Raw genomic sequence first — 22,201 nt, 5'->3', positions numbered from 1 at the left:
TTGTTCTCAAAACCCTCCAATCATGGCGATTTCTCCATCTCCCTAGGTAACCTGTTCCCGTGTTAACTGTTAGAATGTTTGTCCTAACGTCTAATATAAATCTCCCTTGCTGCAAGTGAAGCTGGTTCCTTTGTGTGCTGCAGAACAACTGATCTCCGGCTTCACTGTACAAGCCATTCACATACTGAAGGCTCTTCTCAGGTCCCCCATCAGCCATCTCTTCCCTAGACTGAACGTGCCCAACGGGTCAGGCTTTCTAAACCTCGGATCGTTTTTGTTGTTCTCCTCCGGACTCTCTCCAGTTTGTTCACCTCTTTCATACAGTGCGGGGCCCAGCCTGGACACAACACCCAGCTGAGGCCTCGCCCATGCTGAGCAGAGCGGGACAGTGACCTCCTGTCCCTTACACACAGCTTAAATGGAACATGCATCTTGACTGGAGGCTCCAAGGTATGTGGCATGTGGTCAATACTCACTTAGCTGGCTCTGTATCGGCTGTCTGCAGCTGCAGCTCCTAGATAGACAGACAGAGACAGACTTCAGCAACAACCCAAGTCTTTGTAAAACGCCACCAATGCCCAGCACAAGATCTCAGAGTGGGTGAGTCTACGTAGCTCCCTTGAACACAGAGGGAAACTGAGGCACACAGCGGGGAAGGGACTTATCCCCAAGGTCGTACAGAGAGTTGGGAATAGAACCCAGGCGTCCTGACTCCCAGCCCCCTGCTCTACCCACTAGACCCCACTCCCCTGCCAGAGCTGGAGATAGACCCCCTGCTCCCTGGGAGGAGGTGACAGGCTGCAGAGTGAATTGTATCTGGCCTTTTGTCTGGACGGTACTGATGGTTCGGGGGCTGGGGGGGGTTGGGGCTGCAGTTGGCTGGGTGATTGAAGGGGAGGGTCGGGAGGAAATGGGGGGCACAGGATCTAAGTGTTTCTGGGGTAGGAGGTGGGGTTGGGGCTGCAGGCACGGGTGGGTGCAGGGAATGGGGGGATGAGATGGGGTTTTGGGAGGACCTGGTTGGGGCTGCAGTATAACCCTGGGGAGATTGGGGGAATCTGTTTGGGGCCGCAGGGTGTGGGTAATTCTGGTTGGGGGGGATAACCTGTTGGTGCTGCAGGGTCCAGAGGACCTGAAGGAGGTTGGTGGGGGGGTGGGGTAAAAATCTGTTGGGGCTGCAGGGCCCGGGAGGAGTTGGCCGGGGGGCGGGGGGGAATCTGTTGGGGCTGCAGAGCTCGAGTGACCCAGGAGGGGTCAGGGGGGGATCTGTTGGGGCTGCAGGGCCCGGGAGGAGTCGGGGGGAGAATCTGTTGAGGCTGCAGAGCCCGAGTGACCCAGGAGGGGGTGGGGTGGGGGATCTGTTGGGGGCTGCAGGGCCTGGGAAGAGTTGGGGGGGATCTGTTAGGGCTGTAAGGCTCAGGGGATGGGGGCAGGTCAGGAAGGGATTTGGGTGGGGCCTTAGTGCTGAAGGGACTACTCTACTGCCACCTACCTTGCAGTGGGCCCCGCCTTGTTGTGTTGTCCCTTCTGGCTGCTCCTTGCCCCAGGGCTCCTTGGGGGGGCTGCCCCGCTCCTTCTCCACCTTCCTGGGGGCAGATGGCTGCTCATGGCCCTCGGTCTCCTCCCCGTGGCCCGGCCTGCCTTCCCCAGGCTTCCTCTGCTCCTCACCGCCTGGCCTGGTCTGGGGGGCCACGCCCAGCTCCAGGCTGCTGACATTGTCCATGTGCCTGGAGGGAGCTGGGTTGGTGTGATCCCCCCAGGGGCCTCTCTTCCTGCCGTGGGGGCCCCTCTCCTGCTGGCACTGGCCCTCCCGGCTCTCAGCCAGGGACCCCTGGGAGCTGCCTTTGCTGCCGGAGCTCTTGGACTCAGAGCTGTCGGTGCCAGAGCCCTTGCCGGCACTGGCAGCCTCTGGTGGCTTCCAGCCCAGGGAGCTGAGGATGGAGGGGCTCATGACCTGCCTGGTGATCTCATTGAGGAACTCAGAGAACTTCAGCTTCTCCTCTACTAGTTTCATCTGGTCCATGCTGTGGTGCTTCTTGGTGACCCCCAGCTCCGGCAGCAGCTCCAGCTCCTCCTCGGCCCTGGGGGGCGGCAGGCCCCGGGGCTCCCTCTCGCCTGCCCGCACAGGGAAAGTCTCAATGGACTTGGCCTTGCGCAGCCCGTCGCTCTTGGCAACAGCCCCATTCTTGAGGATGCCTTTGCTGGGTGCCGGGGCCCCTGCCCGTTTGTGCAGCCGTGGGGCCAAGATCTCGGTCTGCTCATTAAAGACCAAGCTCCTCTCCAGGCTGCTGGCTTTGTAGAGCCGGCTTTCCCCGCCGGCCTGGGCAGGAGGTGGGGACTGGGCCTCCCGGGGACCCCGCTGCTGGGACAGCCGGTCCACGCTCTGGCTGTGCCCCTTCTTCAGCCTGGGGAAGGAGACGGGCTCCTCAGCCTTGTAGCTGGCAGTCCCCTCCCCTCCCCGGCGCAAGGCCCTGGCTTCTCTGGAGATGTCCACACATGACTGGGAATGTTGGGGCTGGGACATGGGGCCGCCCACCAAGAAGGCCTCCTTCTCCAGGCTGGCTTCAGAGGACCAGGAGACTGCGGTGGTAGAAGATGCAGCCGAGGAGGAGGAGGAGGAGAAGCGGTCGATCCGCCCCTCCATCCACTGCTGGCGGCACCGGCTCAGCTCCCGCTCTGAGCCCTTCCCCTCCTTGGGGCGCTGCAGCGGGGTGAAGAACTTCTCCATCACCTGCAGCTTCCCAGCATGCACCTGGCCACCATCGGCCTCGTCCCAGTGTGCTGGGGAGAAGGGCCCTGCCTGCCCCTGGACTTTCTTGTAGGATTTCCTGCGGATGGCTGAGGTGCTCATCCTCAGAGCAGGACGCACCATCCAAGAGCTTCTCACGGCACTGGCAATTCCTGCCTGGCTCTGACGCCGACCCCTCCCCATGGTTATTTAACTAGACCAGCCTGCTTAGTAGAGCAGAAGCAGCAAGTGTCAATACGATGGGTGCTGGGGCGTGTGATGGAGGCGAGGGAGGGGGAAGGGTGGGTTGGTGGACACAGCCAGCACACCTCCCCCCTGGGCCCGCGGATGGCCTCACATCAGCATAGCCACTCTGGGTGTGGGCGGGGACATGGGCTGGCATCTCAGATATGAGGTGCATGGCCCTTTAACTGGGAAAGCTGCTCTGAATTCCTGCTGCATTCAAATCCCAGTGGTTAGGGCACTGGGCTGCCAGTCAGAACACCTGGGTTCTATTCCCAGGTCTGCCACTGAGCCCCTGTGTGACCTCAGGCGAGTTCCTTACCCTTTCTGTGCCTCAGTTTCCTCTCCCACCCCTTCTCTTTTGGGCAGGGAGTCTGTGAAGCACCTGGCACAAATAGAGGCCCTCATCTCAGTCAGGAGATCTATGCAGCACCTGGCACAACAAGGCCCTGATCTTGGCCATAATGTGCTGTTGTGTCCCAAAATGTACCCTCTGACTCTGCCAAAATGGAACTGTTGTCTGGTGGGTTAGAGCAGCGCGGGGCTAGGAGCCCGGACTCCTAGGTTCTATCAGCAGCGCTGGGAGAGGAGTGGGGGAAGGGGGACTGGGATTCAAGGGTTGCATGGGATGAGGTTCACTATCTCACAGGCATAGTATATAAAACGCATTTGGCTGCTGTCTCTCAAACTAACCTCTCCCTTCTTGTGACCAGTTCTTTGCTAGGTCCCAGGCCCCTGCTGAGGCCCTTCCCCGCTCCGGTGTCCTGGGTCTGGTCGGTGCTGGAAGAGCCCTCTGTCCCGGCTGCATACAGCTCTCTTCTCTCTGGGGACTTGGCTAGAGCTCGGTGCCAGCCTCAGGTAAGTGAATGTTGCTCTCGCGTGTAGCCCCCATAGGTCCCTGGGTTAACACAAGCGCCACAGAATTGGGACTGACCCAAGCTGGCTTACAAGGGCTCGTGTTTCTTGAGGCAGTGTGGTTTGACAGGTAAGGCACTGGCCTGGGAGTCAGGCCAAGCTGGGTTCTATTCCCAGCTTTGCCACTGACGTGCTGCGTGACCTTGGGCATGTCTCTTCCCCTCCCTGTGCCTCAGCTTTGTCTCCTTCCTTTCATCATAGGAACGGTCAGACCAATGGTCCATCCAGCCCAGTGTCCTGTCTCTGACAGTAGGCAGGTGCTTCAGAGGGAATGAGCAGAACAGGGCCATTTTGAATGATCCGTCCCTGTCGTCCAGTCCCGGCTTCTGGTAGTCACAGGTTTGGGGACCCCTGGAGCATGGAGTTGGTTCCCTGACCATCTTGGCTAATAGCCATTGAGTGACCCATCCTCCATGAGCTTATCTCATTCTTTTTTAAACCCTGTTATAGTTTTGGCCTTCACAACATACCCTGGCAGAGTTCCACAGGCTGACTGCGCGTTGTGTGAAGAAGTACTGCCTTGTGTTTGTTTAAAACCTGCTGCTTGTTAATTTCATCAAGTGACTCCTAGTTCTGGTAACACTTCCCTATTCACTTTCTCCACACCTTTCATGATTTTATAAATCTCTGTCATGACCCCTTAGTCATCTCTTTCTAAGATGAACAGTCCCAGTCTTTTTAATCTCTCTTCGTATGGAAGCTGTTCCATGTCTTTAATGATTTTTGTTGCCCTTCTCTGTACTTTTTCCAATTCTAATATATCTTTTTTGAGATGGGGCAACAAGAACTGCATGCAGTATTCAAGGGGTGGGCCCGAACCATGGATTTATGTAGTGGCATTATGGTATTTACTGTCTTATTATCTATCCCTTTCCTGATGGTTCCTAACATTCTGTTTGCTTTTTTGACCTCTGCAGCACATTGAACAGATGTTTTCAGAGAACTATCTACGAGGACTCCAAGATCTTTCTTGAGTGGTAACAGCTAATTTAGACCCATCATTTTGTATGTAAATTGGGATTATGTTTTCCAATGTGCATTACTTTGCACTTATCAACATTGAATTTCATCTGCCATTTTGTCACCCAGTCAACCAGTTTCCTGAAATCCCTTTGTAGCTCTTCACAGTCAGCTTTGGACTTAACTATCATCAGTAATTGTGGATCATTTGCAAATGATGCCACTTAACTCTTCACCCCCTTTTCTAGATCATTTATGAATATGTTGAACAGCAAAAGTCCCAGTACAGATCCCAGGGGGACACCACAATTTACCTCTCTCCAATAAACTGACCATTTATTCCTACCCTTTGTTTCCGGTCTTTTTAATCAGTTACTGATCCATGAGAGGACCTTCCCTCTTATCCCATGATAGTTTAGTTTGCTTAAGAGCCTTTGGTGAGGGACTTGATCAAAGGCTTTCTGAAAGTCCAAGTACACTATATTGACTGAATAACCCTTGTCCACATGCTTGTTGACATCCTCAAAGAATTCTAATAGATCAGTGAGGCATGATTTCCCTTTACAAAAGCTGTGTTGACTCTTCCCCAACATACTGTGTTTATCAATGTGTCTGAAAATTCTGTTCTTTACTATAGTTTCAACCAATTTGCCTGGTACTGGACTTAGGCTCACTGGCCAGTAAATACTAGGATCACCCCTGGAGCCTTCTTTAAAAATTGGCATTACATGAGCTACACTCCAGTCATCTGGTCCTGAGGCTGATTTCAGTGCTAGGTTACATACCACAGTTAATAGTGCTGCAATTTTCACATTTGAGTTCCTTCAGAACTCTTGGCTGATACCATCTGGTCCTGGTGACTTAATTGCTGTTTATCGGTTTGTTCCAAAGCCTCCTCTACTGACACCTCAATCTAGGAGAGTTCCTCAGATCTGTCACTTAAAAGAAAGGGCTTGGGGGTGGGGTTGTCCCCCACATGCTTTGCAGTGAAGAGCGATGCAACAAATTCACTTAGGCCTTGGCTACACTGGCGCTGTACAGTGCTGCAACTTGCTGCGCTCAGGGGTGTGAAAATGCCTCCCCCCTCCCCCCCGAGCACAGCGAGTACAGCGCTGTAAAGCCCCAGTGTAATCAGAGCCTGCGGCGCTGCACGCTATTCCCCTCGGAGAGGTGGAGTACATACAGCGCTGCGACTCCACTCGCGCTTCACAGCGCTGCCGCAGCAGCAGTGTGAAGTCCCGAGTGTAGCCAAGGCCTTAGCTTCTCTGCAACAGCCTTGTCTTCCTTGAGTGCTCCTTCAGCACTTTGATCCTCCGGTGGCCCCACTCGTTGTTTAGCAGGCTTGCTTCTTCTGTACTTAAACAGTTTTTTGCTGTTAGTTTTTGTGTCTTTAGCTAGTGTTTCAAACTCTCTCTTGGCTTGCTCTTGTTATACTTTTACACTTGACCTGCCAGAGTTTTTTGTTCCTTTCTGTTTTCCTCACCGGGATTCGACTTCCAATTTTTAAAGGATGCCTTTTTGTCTCTAACTGCCTCTGACTCTGCTATTTAGCCATAGTGGCATTTTCTTGGTTCTCTTACTCTTGTTTTGATCTGGGGTACAGTCTTTCACAGTCACTGTCACCATCCTGGTCAGGTGGTATTTTCCTACTGCTATACTCTTCTTGTTCAAGGGTGGAATTTCTATCCCTAGAGAATCTATGGTATGGTTTGATTCATTTAGGTTTTTCACTTTATTGACTCTGTGATTTCTTTCTCATATAGTGCTTTAGTGTCTGTTTAAACTGTGACCTCTTTGGGGCAGGGACTGTTTCTGACTGTGTGTCTGTGCAGCGCCTGGCATAGTGGCGGGATATCTTGGTTACAGGGGGTAGCTGTGTGGCGCCCAGCACAATAGGGTGTTACCAGATTTGCCCGTTACTTTGGGGTACATGCATTTATCAGGGATACTCTTCTGGGGGGCGGTTCTGTAATTCTAACAATGTACTGCTTGTGTCACTTGTGTTCTCATACGGAGCTCTACTTCTGCACGTTCCCTCCCAATGGAGCTATCCTGCAGGACCTAGGTTCCCCAGGGCTGGGTTCTTCCAGCCCCAGAATCAGACAAACACACACACATTAACAGAGTGCATCTGAGAGGACTGGATTAATCAGCACTCCCAAGCTGACCCCTTATATGCCCCTGGACTCAGCAGGCTGGGTCGAGCAGCACTTCCAAGCTGTCACCCTCATATGCCCCAGGTTCAGCATGTCCCTATCCTCACTTTCACGTTACAATTGTTCTGGTAGTAACCCACTTGATGAGCAAACCCCACAGGATTTTTGGGTGCTGCAGGGATCTTTAACTTCGGTACGAGGTGCATTGCTGCAGAGTGAATGAAGAAGCCAAAAAACACCCATGAGGGGGAGGGGGAGAGAGAGAAAGAGAGAAGCAACCAGCTTAACCATGAAAGTTATTTATTGCCAGATGATAACCATAGGGGAGCCAAACAAACAAAACAGTTATAATATTAAATCTAACTTACATTTGATTATAAAAGTCAGGTTTAGAGAGCTATAACTGATCACACAAGTCAGGGTCAGAAGGCTATACTGAGAGAGAGAGAGCTGGGTTCTCACCACTCCGTGAAGCTTGAATCGATCGGGGTTCCCAGGTGATGGTGGTAGCTCAGGGTCCGGAGTGCTGGAGACAGGCAGAGCCCCCAGCACGATCAGTCAGGAGAAGATGAAGTCCCAATGGAACTGATGCAGATTTTAGATCCAGGCATCAGAGCATTTACTTGAGGGTGGGTCGGGGTTTTTGCAGGGAAAGAACAATGGTTCAAGGGAGAACACTAGAGTTGTTTGTGGGTAAACTGATGGCTCAAGGGAGTATACCAAAGTTGTTTTGTTCAGGCTGGACAATAGGAACTGATCATTCCTGGCTAGGGGCTGTGTTCCTTCGAGGGAGTTCACGATGCAGTTAGACAGCTCCACTATTTTGGATCCCAATAAAGGATTTATTACTAGAATTGGTCTGATAACTGCCGAGCTCGGTGTGTGCAGGCGTGGGTTCATTAACAGCTGGAGCAGAGATCCCCCATCATGCCCTGCTTTTCTGGTCCCAGAGTTCCGTGCGGTTCTTGCCTTGGAATCTCTGTTCTCCATTCTGTATGCTAATGTAGATGCTTCCCTGTCCCATCTCCGATGCAAATGAGGCTAGGGGAGTTTCCTTAATCCTGTCACCCTTGTCCAGAGGTGTTTAGGTGGGTCTCCCACTGCCTTTTCATTGCTTTTTGTAAGTCTTTCTTCTGATCGCCTTTGGTTCAAGTGGGGGGAGGGGGGAAAGGTCTTTCATGAGTCAGACAGGCTGGGTACTGTGCCCTGAATCCCCAAGAACACAGAGCTGATAGGTAACAAGGGCCCCAATCTCAGCTGAGGACTCTAGTCAGCACTGGACCATGGATAAGAAATGATGATAATAATTTGTGCTGTTGTTAGTGATCTCTTTAAACTCCCCGTATTTAAGGCTGCATTGTGATAAGCACTCAGAAGGCAGGAGATGCCAGAGTTAATGTTGCTGGTGCATGTGGTAGGTTCATATATAACTATCCACTAGGGGGAGACACAGACACATTGCTACTCATATTAGAGGTTTGCTCGGGGCTAATTTTAAAGCCTGACATGAGCTCAACTAGACAATTGGAGCCTGATCCTGAGCACACGAGAGCCTGAGTTCTCGTACCCAGGCCGACCCGAAACCGACACTAGCTGGTCCTGTCGTGTGCGAGGGTCTAGCCGCCAGCACGGACTCCGTTTGCTTTATGTCGTTTCCTCTGTGGAGCCGCCAGGGCTAATTAACCCCCAGACCTGATCCCCCCCATCCTGGCCCAGTACCAGCCACCCGGGCGTGGTTGGTTCCCTCCTCCTCCCAGGTCGCTGCTCCCGACTCTGTGCAAGCGCTGCCCCTCGCTCTTGGGGCTTGGCCTGCTGGGAGGCTCCTCATGCCCATGGTCCGTCTCCGCCCACCTCCTGCTCCTGGGGTTGGCTTGGGGGCAGCTGTATGCCCACGCCTGTCTCCCATTGTGCTGTGCGCTGTGACTGCTGGGCACACACACTTTGCGACGCACAAAGTGCAGAGAAGTGGCAGCAGCTGGCAGGAGCGGGGCATGCAGCCACCACCACACCAACCCCCATAGGCAGAAGGAGGGGATCTGAGACTACCAAGCCTGCAAGGGTCGGGTTGTTTTTATATTTGCCCTGAAGCTGACACTGGCAGTCAAGTCCCATCGGGTTGCAAAGCTCTGACATGCACACCCTTAACGCTGGCCATCCGTTACAATCCTGTGCATCTTAATTAGCCACTCACCCGCTATTCTGCAAGTAACAGGAGGAGGCAGCAGTGTTGCCTAGTGGATAGCGCACTGGAGTGAGGATTCAGGACACCTGGTTCTGATCCTAGTTCTGCCACTGTCTTGCTGGGTGAGCTTGAGGAAGTCACTTCCCTGCGTGGTGCCTCAGTTTCCCCATCTGTAACATGAGGATAGTGATGCTGACTTCCTGGGGTAAAGGACTCTGAGAGCTACACACTGCAAGTGCTTTGTAAGAGCGAGGTATTGGTGTGCGGGTGGCAGGGCTGGCTCCAGGCACCAGCAAAGGAAGCAGGTGCTTGGGGCAGCCAATGGAAAGGGGCGGCATATCCGGGTCTTCTGTGGCAATTTGGCGGCGGGTCCCTCAGTCCCTCTCAGAGCGAAGAACCCGCCGTTGAATTGCCGCCGAAGAATGAAGCGGCGCGGTTGAGCTGCCGCCGAAGTGCCGCCCATCGCAGCTTTATTTTTTTTTCCTTCCCCCCCCCACTTCGCTGCTTGGGGCAGCAAAAAAGCTGGAGCTGGCCCTGGCGAGTGAGGCAAACTCAAGGGAACTGGGCAGTTCATTTTAAAGCGAAATCATTCACAAAACGGGGCCTTTGCAGGCACTGGCGTTTCCGCTGTTGCTCTGTTGTCAGATTGAATCTGGAGCGGAGCGTCGTGTGCGAGCCTCTGTGAGTCTGGGCAGCGCAGAGCGCAAGCGGGGCCCCAACCTTGGTACCCGTGGATACGGATAGTGACGTCACTAAACCCGAGGCGTGAGGCCCTGCTGCTTCCCTGGCAGCACTGCTAGAAGCACAGGGTTGTATCCCAGGGTGCAAAGCGCTGCTGCTGGGCTGGATGCATTCTGGGGGGTAGCAGAGCTGTGGGATTTCGGGGAGAGGGGATGTCAAACTCCCAGGCTTTCTGGGCCCCCATCGCAGTAGTGTCTCATACGTCTATTTGCCCAGTCCCCCCCCAGTGCCATTATCCCCATGTTAGGGATGGGGAAACGGGGACCCAGAGAGGGCAAGTGACCTGCCCAATGTCACCCAGGGAGTCTGTGACAGGGCAGGGAATTAACGCCCAGGCCAAAGCAGGGGCCCTAGCCCCCAAGCCATCCTTCCCTCCTATGACCCCTCCTGCAGCAGGGATGCTGTGACACGATCTAACCACACATCTTTAACTCTTAGGCAAACCCGGAGTCCTCTTCTCCCGGACGCCACAGGTGCTCATGGAAAGTCCCGTGGATCATGTGATCGGGTAACTAACGATGATGGGCCTCATCCTCAGTTATGCCACTCACCCCATTCGACTGCTCTGGGGAGGGGCCTTCCCAGGTGTAGAACTGGTGTAAGGGGAGTGCACTGCCCCCTGGCTACTTTGTCCCCCTGCGGACCATGGGAAGGCTGCTCCAACTCATGCCAGGGAGGGCAAAGATTAAGGCCCTGTCTACACTCTAAAGTTGTCAACCCAAATCCACACACACACCCCCAGTGGTGTAGTTAAGCCGACCTCACCCCTGCATAGACATGGACGTAGCTACTGCTTCTGTGGGAGGCAGATTAACGGAGAGACCCTCCTATCGCTGCAGCAATGTCTACACCAAAGGGCTACGGCTCAGCCGTTGTAGCGTGGCGAATGTAGGCAAGCTCCTAAAGCCACCTACTCCCTGTCCCAACTGCAGGGACAGTGCAACTGAGCCATAGGCTTTAAAGAGTGGGGAGGCAGTAACTGGGCCTCAGGACACCTGGGTTCTGTTCGCACCTCTACCACTGACCTGCAGTGTGATGACTAGAGCAAGTCATTTCCTCTCTTGCTGCCTCAGTTTCCCCTCCCACCCTGTGTCTGTTTAAGCTGTGAGCTCTTCAGGTCAGGGACTGTGGGTCTGCAGTGCCCAGCACAACAGGGGCCCCAAGCGCAGTTCAGCTCCCAGGCGCTATCAGAATACAAATAATAAATGTGCTTCTGGGGCAGAGTTGTTCACTGAGGCTGTTCCCTAGCTTTTAACTCCACAGCCTTCATGCAAAGGGCTGTCTGGTATTGCCTAGGCTGGTTGGTGATTTCAAAGAAAAAAGTTTTCCCAGCTCCTGGAATGATTTGGCGCAACAGCCCTGAACTAGCATTCGCAGTGTGACGGACGGGCACTGAGGCTGGCACTGCCCACTCCACGAGGTGGCTGAACCTCCTGCATTGGCATAGTCACATGTGGGCTGGAGCATAGGGACTGTTTGAACAATCACAGAGCAAATGGTGCACAAGAGTCCAGAGCAGGAAGGCAGCTGGCGTGGTGGTGTGAAGCGAGGGGCTGTCGCTGCCTGTGCAGGGGTTATACACTGGCCACTCTGTCTTGCCCTAGTGAAAATAACCGTGTGTGTATCATGAGGGACAGAGTCAGGGTTTGGAGAGCAGCCCTGGCGTGGGGGTGGGGCTGAGTCAGACCCACTGAGTTGAGTGACAACCCCCCACCCCCTTTCTTTCTCCTGTTAGCCAGATCCCTCTCCAGGCCTGCTGCTCCTCCTGCCTCGGTTACAGACCTCCAGCTCAGCGATCTCTGCTCCTAGCTAGCTGGGGCTGTTTATAACAGGGATCCCGCGTGCCGGTAGCCACCTCTGGGGTGGGTTTATTGAAGCGGGGGGGGGGGGGGGTGAGTTTACAGCCCCAAACAAAGCATCTCATGAGTCTGATCTGGGATGAGTGTTGGAATAAATAAGGACTCTGCACACACCCACCCTTGTGATCCCCAGTCCTTTGCACTCACACTCTCCGTGACCCACATGGTCCTTCTCCCACCTGTAGATAAACTAGGCCCAAAGACTCGGCTGCTATTTCCACCAGGAGGGGACCAGCCTGGCTTTCTCCCCAAAACTCGTCGGGCAGAAGCTAAAGATGGATTCCGCCTCCATTGCCAGAGCCAAAGTGCAGTGTTCATCTCCCCCCCCCCCCCCGATCGATATCATGTGATCCCGCTGCCCCCAGCAAAGATACAGCAAGGTTAGAGCCAGTCCCCATTGGCTTCCTGGGGCAGGGATCGATGGGGCAGGGATTTAATCAGTTCTTAAACAAGCAGTTGGGGAGTATGGCTTGTTGGGGGGGGGGGCAGTGACAGTGAGTTGGCAGCAGCAGCCTCTCCCCAAATCCCTCACCACTGAGAGCCCCCCCGGGATGCAAAGCCTTTCATGCCATCAATCCAGTCCCTCTGCCCGCCCAGAAGTTTTTGTTGGGTGATGTAATCAAGCTGCTTTGCACACATGGGGAGGTGGACTGTGGCTTCTGGCCCTGTGGGGCTCTAGCGGCAAGGAAATCTCAGCTGGCTCCATGGGAATGCCGGCGGCGTTGCAACTCATGTGCCAAGGCCTCACCCTTATGCTGAAGCATCAGTGATGTCTGCTTCACCCACGTCACTCTGATGTGGAGTCCGGCCTCCCCTCCTGTGCCGGGGGGCGAGTGGGATCGACAGGCCTCGTGCTGTTACCAATAGCAGGATCCAGCCCCCCCATCTTTCCATAGCGCCAAGGCCTTGTGCTGCCTGGGGCTTTCCGGGGGCAGTGTTCAGTGGCTTGGTTGCGGCCAGGAGCAGCAGTGTGGGTCTGGGGTGGGTGCAAAGCGTTCCACTCGCACAGGCTTTGTGCACACGTGTGGCTGGAAAGAGCCGGGGGTTAAAAAGCTGCATGGGGAGGGGGCTGGGCAGGAATAGCTGCGGGGGATGTGAGTCTCCCTGCGCTGCTGGCAAAAGCCCAAGCTGGGAGGGAATCAGCCAGGGTCCCTGCAGGCTCCCCCATGATCAGGTGGTGGCACACACAGGAGTGGGCCCTTCTCTGCACCCCAGACGCTCCCTGTGCAAGGTCACCCCGTGTAACAGCAGCCTCTGTGCCAGACAGGGCGGGGAACTGCTCCCGCTAGAGCAGCTCCAGCCCCTGACGCGCTGTCTCTCTGGTGCCACCTGGTGGCTGCCTGTGAGCAGCCGAACCAAATGCTTCGGTGGCAGGAGGAAAACTGTCACGACTGTCTTTGCACATGTGCCTTAAAACTGTGATTAGTCTCCTATTGGTCACGGGTGTAGCCAATGGGGAGGCAGGCGCTGGGTTCAAACCAGGAAGTAGCCTCCATGCGAGGGAGCAGCGGCTGGGCCTCCGATGCCTCCGTCTCTCTCCTTACCCAGCCTCAGCTAGGGGGCGGGGCGGGCGCCACGGTCGATGTTGCTGATTCTCCCTCCAAGGCCCTGCCATGGAGGAGGCTGAAGGACTTGCATCCCACCCCTGACATACGCAGGTTGCAATACACAGGTTACATTAATTACTGAAGATATGCAAGATGCACAGAGTTCCACATCATACAGTGATGCTCATTGCGAATTATGTTTTCCAATGGGCAGGTATCCCTTATCCCCTTCTATCCAACTGCAAGGAGGAGGCCACTCCAACATTAATCTATAGCTACCTTACTGAGTTGATGACTGTACTCAAGTATTAATATGTAAATAACTAAAACAAATAAAATACCAACTGAAATGTATTAATTTTTGGATGTTTTCCTAATTTTTCAATATTGATTTCAATTACAACACAAGTATAAAGTGCACAGTGCTCACTTTATATTATTTTTATTACAAATATTTGCACTGTAAAAATAAATGTATGAGGTGAATTGAAAAATACTAAGTACTGAAGTGCAATCTCTTTATAGTGAAAGTGTAACTTACAAATGGAGATTTATTTTTTTTAGTGACATAACGGCACTCAAAAACAAAATACTGTAAAACTGTAGAGCTTACAAGTCCACTCAGTCCTACTTCTCGTTCAGCCAGTTGCTAAGACAAACAAGTTTGTTTACATTGACAAGAGATAATGCTGCCTGCTCCTTGTTTACAAGATCATCTGAAAGTGAGAACAGGCGTGGCATGGCACTTTTGTAGTCGACATTGCAAAGTGGTTACATGCCAGATACACCCATTACCCACATACTGCATATATTTCATGTTATAGCAGTCTCGGATGATGACCCAGCATGTTTGTTTTAAGAACACTTTCACAGCAGATTTGACAAAATGTAAAGAAGGTACTGATGTGAGATTTCTAAAAATAGCTACAGCACTCGACCAAAGGTTTAAGACTCTGAAGTGCCTTCCAAAATCTGAGAGGGAGGAGGTGTGGAGCATGCTTTTAGAAGTCTTAAAAGAGCAACACTCTGCTGTGAGTCTGGTGGCACCTTAAAGACTAACAAATTTATTTGGGCATAAGCTTTCGTGAGTAAAAACCTCACTTCTTCGGATGCATAGAGTGAAAATGCCTGCATCTGTAACTTTCACTCTATGCATCCGAAGAAGTGAGGTTTTTACTCACGAAAGCTTATGCCCAAATAAATTTGTTAGTCTTTAAGGTGCCACCAGACTCCTTGTTGTTTTTGTAGATACAGACTAACACGGCTACCCCCTGATACTCTGCTGTGGAAACTACAGAACCCAAACCACAAAAAAAGAAAATCAACCTTCTGCTGGTGGCATCTGATTCAGATGATGAAAATGAACATGCGTCAGTCTGCACTGCTTTGGATTGTTATTAAGCAGAACCCGTCATCAGCATAGAAGCATGTTCTCTGGAATGGTGATTGAAGCATGAAGGGACATATGAATCTTTAGCACATCTGGCACATAACTATCTTGCGACGCTGGCTACAATACTGCCGTGCGATCACCTGTTCTCACTTTCAGGTGACATTGTAAACAAGAAGCAGGCAGCATTATCTCCTGCAAAATGTAACCAACCTTGTGTCTGAGTGATTGGCTGACCAAGAAGTAGGACTGAGTGGACTTGTGGGCTCAAGTTTTACATTGTGTATGGGGTGAATTGAAAAATATATTTTTTTGTTTTTTTACAGTGCAAATATTTGTAATAAAAAATAAATATAAAGAGAACACTGTATACTTTGTATTCTGTGTTGTAATTGAAATTAATATATTTGAATATGTAGTAAACATCCAAAAATAATTAAAATAAATTGTATTTTATTGTTAACAGTGCAATTAATTGCACTATTAATAGTGATTAATTGCTTGACAGCCCTAAAATGTATTAAAGATTTTTAAATGCTTTTCTACATTTTTGTAACCCGCAGCATTATCGCCTTTGCTTAGCTGAAGGACTGAGTGGACTTGTAGGCTCTAAAGTTTTACATTGTTTTATTTCTGAATGAGTTATTTTTGTACATAATTCTACTTTTGTAATTTCAATACACTTTTCTATGTTGTAATTGAAATCAATATATTTGAAAATGTAGAAAACAGCCAGACGTATTTAATTACAGGGTATTCTATTATTGTTTAATAGAGTGATTTTTTTTTAATTGCTTGACAGCCCTAGTAAGCAATATATACCAGAATCTATAGAGCAGACTTCTAAAGAGAGAGAGACAGACACAACTATTTTATTAATTTTTAGACTGAAAAAACAACACATCAGCTCTATGTACAAAAGAATAATGCAGGTTACTGGGGAGAGGCTTCATTCCACAAGAAGATCAAACTGCTCTGCTTCTTCAAACTGTGCATTCATTTGAGCAGCCCACTCATCCAGTTCAGATTTCTAGAGCAGAGGAAGTAAAAACAACAAAAAACTGTAATTATAACAAGCACAAGCTGATTGATACAGAGCAGCTAACAGAATGCAGGGGTACCTGCTCCAAAGATTTCCCCATCCCTCAACTAGAGCACTTGAGTGATACTAGAATTCCTTTGAGGTCTCCCACCTAAGCAGGCAGTACTCACATCAATCTGGGGGATCCTCCTTTTCTTCCGTTTCTCTTTGGGGAAGGAGATGCCAGGAATGTTTGTGTCCCATTCCTTAGTGGAGCCCAAGGCATTGGGCTCCACTGGAGTCTCCTGGGCAGGGGAAACCTTACCCACTGGAGACACATCGGCCAGTGCATCAGGCACTAGGAGCTTCTCAAAGCCAAAGAGTGAGCACTTCTTCTGGGTGAATGTGGGTGTGGACATGTCCAAGCTGGGTGAGGCATCCAAGCGGCTGTAGGATCGGCGCACTTTCTTAGACATCAGCACATCCCTCTCATCCTGAGGAGAGTCACATACATTGATGCTAACTGTAGACAGGGCAGCCTTCTCCACCAGGCCTGAGGCATTGGCAGGGAGAGATGATGCTAAGACTGGGTTAGCATCAGTGCTTCCACAGCCTTTGGCCTCGCTGCTTTCCACTGGGAAGTTCTCCTTTCCTGCCTTCTGGGAGATCTGCAAGGAAAGGAGATGGAGTTTATCCCTTTTTCTCCCTCACCAATACAGCTAACCTATGGAACTCCCAGCCGCCCCCCTACCCCCACTGGCGGGGCCAATCAACACTTCAGTCTCAGGGCTGTCTAAAGGAAGTAGCTCAGCTCATATTTACTTTAAGTTAAAGCAGGTCTGTCAAAGTTCAAGGTCTTCCAAGTCTGAGGCTAGTGCCCTAAGTCACTGGGACCATCCTTCCCCTGATATCCAATATACTAGCAAAACCCAAAGGAGAACATAGACACTTACCCTGGGGCTGCGCCGTGGAGTCCAAGCAGTACCAGTCATCTTGGAGGAACAAATGAATTCAATTAGTGTGTAGCCAAAAGACTGTGGGAGGACAAGGGGAGGAGGGGTGCAAAGCAAGACAAAACATTTGAACCACACTGAGGCTAGACGTGCACATACAGAGCATGGACACTCTTATGGTGTGTTTAGAAATACCAGACCCAATGCTACTTGTTAGGACACTCATAAAAATCCGATCATTTCCCAAACATCAGATGTCTCAGTTCAGAACTTGAGAACTCTCAGAAGTGGGTGTCTGGGATGAGATATGTGCTCAGCAACACATAGGGAATGTAACTCGACAGGCTGTCAGGTATATAATTATGCCATATCACCACAGTGGGGCTTTTCATTTTACTCCACGCCAGCTTAAGGAATCAAGGATTAATAATTGAAACAAATGTTTCAAGGTTACAATAACTTACGCATGGGGTTTGTTCTGCTTCAGTCAAAGCAACAGCAGGCTGGAAGGCAAAATAGAAATTAATACAATTTACACCAGCCAAACAAGTCACATCAGCCACAAAAATGATTTTTTGGGGGGCGGGGGGAGAGAGAGGAGGAGGAGAAAACGCCTGACAGTTGGATACAAACTAAACTGACTGAGCTCTTTATCAAAAAGATGGAGGAGTTACTTACCTGGTATAGTAACTTGAATTCTTCAAGATGTCGCCCCCTAGGGGTGCTCCACATCAGGACACACGTGGACTCTTGACCAGAGATTTGTGTCCACAGCTCCACGCTTGCACCGCAGAGATTCTTGTGCCCAGATCTGAGGGTGTATAAGGAGGGGCGGACCTGAGCCCACTCAAGTTCCTTCTCAATCACAAAAGTCCCAAGAAAGAGACTCTTGAGGCCAAGGGGAAGGAGAGCAGGTAGTGGATCACCCACAGGGGGAGACATCTCAAAGTGAGGCCCCAATGCGAGGAAGTGGATTCAGTACTGCTCGAAGGACAGCACCACCAAAGGCTGCATCGGTCCTGGAATAGGGCACAAGAGAGTAATGCTGGTAAAATGTGTGCGGCAAAGACCAGGGGGCTGCCTTGCAGATGTCTGAGATGGGTAAATTTTTGAGAATGGCTACAGAGGTAGATTGAGCCCTGGTGGTACAAGCAATAACTTTTGGAGAGTGGGATGAACCCCTGAAAACTCACAGCATGATAGAACACAACCTGAAAACTGCATGGACAGTTTTTGGGTGGAGATCGGATGTCCCTTAATTTGTTCTGCTACAGAGGTGAAGAGTCAAGGGGAAACCTGAAAAGGGCCTAGTCCTGTCGAGGTAAAAGGCAAGAAATAAAGTGAGGTCTCATGGCAGAGTTAGTTCCTTGATAGGAGGGAAGATGTTGAATAGGCCTTTGATAAATCTTGCAGTGGTGGGGTGGGGCAAAGACTGAGAACCCTTCTCTGGGAAGGTAAGAAGCTGTGATGGCAGCTAGGTGAACTTTGATGGAGCTCAGCAATAAGTCTGTGGTTTTTAAATTCAGCAGGTAATCGAGATTGTGAGGTAAAGAGCATTTTACAGGAAGTAGAGACATCAAGTAGTCACGCTTTGAGAGGAGGGCTGCAGAAAAGCGCTCACACTTGTATGCAATGTGATAGGCACTAGTACCATAGTTTTATTGCTTTGGTGCACAAGGACTGGGATCTTGCTCCTCCATGCTGATTGATGTAACACTGCTACACTGTTGTCCTTAATGTATAGTAGGAAGTGATGGCAAGTGCAGCTGGCTGTTCTGAGCTCCAATATGTTGATATGGAGGATCGCCTCCTGAGTGGTCCATTTGCCCTGAACTGTGAGGTTTTGGGAGTGTGCACCCCAACATGTGACAGTCATCTGTGGTGATGATCTTCATTGAAGGATGCTGTACAAACAGAGCTCCCAAGAACACTTTTTGTGGGTCCTTCCACGAGTTCAGATAATCAAGGCTCTTCTGAGGTACTGACGCCCGCTTGGCTAGGTTGTGTCTGTAGGGGGTGTCGATGGTTCTCAACCATGTTTAAAGACACCAAAAATGGGAGTCGTGAACATACAGATTGCCACATGGTCCATATCTTCACAGTGGTTAGTGGACTCTGTTGGATTATTGAAACAAGGTTGGACACGGGAGTGAATCTGTCCCTGGATAAGTATGCTCTGGTGGAAGGAGTCCAGAGTGGCCCAGATTAAGTCTATATGTTGTGTGGGTGTTAGGTGGAGACCCAGCAAGTGAAACAGAGACGGTCTTGCTGGTTGCTCTCTGTGCTTTGAGAAGTGAGCGGCCTTTCAGGAGCTAGTCATCTAGGCAGGAAAAGATGATAATGCCTATCTGGCAAAGATAGGCTGCTGTGGCTGACAAAACTTTGTTAAAGACCCTTGGATGGGGAGGGGAATGGTGGAGAGGCCGAAGATTAGGACGCAATGCTGGCAGCGTCCTTGCCTACCACAAAACATAGGAATTGTTTGTGTGAGGGATGAATGACACCATGAAAATAAGGTTGAAGGACACAACCAAACTAATCTCCCAGATTCAGAAAGGGAAATATTGTTGCTAGGGTCATCATACTGAACTGTTGGGAGCTAATGAAGATGTTTAAAATCCTGAGGTCTAGAATTGGTCTCCTCCACCCACCTACCCACTCCCATTTTCTTCACGACGAGGAAGTACTGAGACTAGAACCCTTTCCCAATGAAGTCCAGTGGGACAGTTTAGATCATCCCCAGAACTAGGAGGGATTATACCTCTTGTCTTTGTGGAGGGAAGTAAAGGGGTCCCTGAAGAGGGACAGGGAGTGGGAAGGAGCTCAACTGGATGGAACAGACTATGGAAATTACTTCTAGAATCCATCTGTCCAAGATGATGAGCTCCCAGGAAGGTAGGGAATGGAGGGGAATAGATGCAACATAGGATGCAACGGACATTTTGAAGTCATTGCTGGCTGGGACATTGCTGATGGAGAAGGCCCTTTCTTAGGGAATTTGTGCTTCTTCCAGGGAGGTCTCCTGGGCTGGTAGTGGACTGGGCAAGATCATTGAGCCGTCTGCGACCTGCTGTATTTTCTTTTCATTGCAGGTGTACATAGAGATGCCCAGAGATTTTAGTGTCGCCCGGGAGCCCTTGAGAGATGGGGAGGGACCCATCTGTGCCATCACTAAACAAATTGAGGCCTTCAAAAGGAAGGTCCTTTATAGTATTTTGTACCTCCTGGGGATGGCTAGAAGACCGTAGCTAGGAAGTTGGGTGTATGACTACTGCTGTAGTCAGGGAACGTACAGCTGTGTCGGTAGCATCTAGCGAGGCTTCTTCTGCAACAAGGACCTGAAATTGTTCTCTGTGCTCCTGAGGCAAGTGTTCATTAAAAGATGGAATTTTTGAATAGACAGTCAAGTCATATTTGGCCATCAGGACTTGATAATTGGCCACTCTGAACTGCCAGGGGGCTGAGGAGTGCTTCTTAGGGTCCAGAAGGTCCAGTCGTTTTAGATCCTTATCAGATGTTGTGGAACAGAACTGATGTTGCCTGGTCTGTTTGTTAGCAGCTTCCGCCACCAGAGAATTGGGAATCAGGATAGGAGAAAAAAAAATACTCAGTCCTGCAGGGAGGAGGATGTAATACTTTTTGTCAGCTTGTTTACACATAGGTGGGACAGTGGCTTCAGTTTGCCACCATCCATGCTGAAGTAAGCAAAGCTTCCTTGCTGAGCAAAGCAGTCTTGTCCTGAGGAAGTGAATGAAGGCTATTCCAACATGGAGTGTTGGGTCTCCTAAATCTCCTCTAATAAGACATATAAGGTGCCTGCTACCCTTTTCATGAGTTCTTCAAAGGCCTTGAAGTCATTAGGCTAGAATGGGGGGCAGGGACGGGGGGGGGGGGGGGGCTGTCACAGCCTCATTTGGTGATAAGGAAGATTTGTGGGAAGGTGATGTTTCTTCCTCTTCCACTGATTCCTGCTCTGGGGGAGGTATCCAGGGGTGGCAGGACCTAGGGGCATTGGTTGATGATCCTTATGTCCTCTTTTGGGATGGGACCCTTTAGAAACGGTCACCTAAGGAGTAAGCCCATTGTGGTGGGACTCCAAGGTTGTCCTTGCCATGGTAACCGGGTGTACTTCCTGCTATGAGCTCCTTCTTCAGTGTGAATCTCTAAGGAGGGAGGTTGGAATGGGGAGGAACCATATACAGACATTTCTGAGTCAGATGAGGTGTTATCCTCTGTATCCACTGGGGGGTGGTCAGGGGTGTAGGTACTGGTGGTCAGGGTGGTACCAGGCCCTGGGAAGAGACCTGAACTTGTGTCAGTACTGAGGTTAGAAAGGGAGGCTGGTGAGGTGGTGCAGGAGAATGTTATAACGGTACGAGCTGAAAGTATTTCTCAGAGCCCTCAAAGATTGCACAGGGAATGTGTCAGTACCAGTTGAAGAAATGGACAAAGGGTAAGTAACAGTGGGGAGTATCTCTCAGTACCTCTTAATAACGGTGATTTGGGCTCTTTGAGGAATCAGAGGTCCTCATAACATAGGAGCCTGGATGGTACTGGGGCCTGCACATGTGGTTCCTAACGGACACCGTGATGCTCCATCTCAAGCCACAGACAGTTGAGAAGGAACTGGAGTGGCAGCAGGTCCATCTCCCCCATATACTCTTGTAATGGGCACTAGGGTGTCTGGGGTGCAGACCCACGGACACTGTTGACAAAAATCTCCAGTGAAGAGCGCACGGGCGTGTACGTATCCAGACATGGAGCACCTATAGGGACGCTTCTTGAAGAAGAACAAGAGGTGACTCAATTACGGCATATAAATACTTTCACCAGGAAAAAAATCCCAGGTACTAAAGGGTTCTTTAGCAGCCTGGAGGAGAAAGGCAGAATAAGAACCAATGGCTGGAAGTTAAAGCCAGACACAATCCAATTAGAAATGAGCCACGCCCCAGCCTTTTTTTTTTTTTTTTTAAATAGAAGGTGATTAACTGGATCAAACTCTGAAGGGAAGTGGTGGATTCTCCATCTCTTGATATCTTTTCTGGAAGATGCTTTAGTCAGACAAGTTATTGGGCTCAATGCAGTGGTAACTGGGTGAAATTCTCTGGCCTGCATAACAATCCAGGTGATCTAATGGTCCCTCTGGCTTTAAGATCTATAAGGTGGGCTACATAGATTAGAAAATAGCTTTCAAAATCCACATCCACATCATCCCAGTTTCCCAAATTCCTGATTTTTCCTGTATTGTAACAGTTGAGAATCTCTTTATGAGATGTGGCAGTCAGAATAGGCATATTTTCAGTCTAAACTGGTGCTCACACAGTAGCTGCGCCATTAATAACTTCTCCAGACAAGTAGCAGTACAATATACACTAAGAAATGTAGTGTTGGAAGGGATCTGTCATCTAGTCCATCCACCAGCGCTGAGGCCGAACCAAGTAAACCTAGTAAACATTCCTGACAGGTGCTTGGCTAACCTGTTTTTAAAAACCTCCAATATCAGGGG

The 22,201-nt window shown here is 50.6% G+C and overlaps 1 protein-coding gene across 1 annotated transcript in view; it reads right to left on the bottom strand.

The window, feature by feature from the left end:
* Window positions 1-15,577: 15,577 nt before the first annotated feature.
* The window catches only part of CDCA5 (cell division cycle associated 5), an 18,706-nt gene continuing 12,082 nt past the window's right edge, over window positions 15,578-22,201 (bottom strand). Inside the window, exons 4-7 of the mRNA XM_005307900.4 lie at window positions 17,160-17,198; window positions 16,696-16,734; window positions 15,934-16,410; window positions 15,578-15,751 (exon numbers count right to left, since the gene is read on the bottom strand). Coding sequence (XP_005307957.2) covers window positions 15,671-15,751; window positions 15,934-16,410; window positions 16,696-16,734; window positions 17,160-17,198 — 636 coding nt within the window. The 3' untranslated portion in view covers window positions 15,578-15,670. The remainder of the gene's footprint in view (window positions 15,752-15,933; window positions 16,411-16,695; window positions 16,735-17,159; window positions 17,199-22,201) is intronic.

This window comes from Chrysemys picta, chromosome 7 (assembly GCF_011386835.1).
Source record: "Chrysemys picta bellii isolate R12L10 chromosome 7, ASM1138683v2, whole genome shotgun sequence".
Classification (NCBI taxonomy): domain Eukaryota; kingdom Metazoa; phylum Chordata; order Testudines; family Emydidae; genus Chrysemys; species Chrysemys picta.
This window is presented reverse-complemented; position numbering and strand designations above follow the sequence as displayed.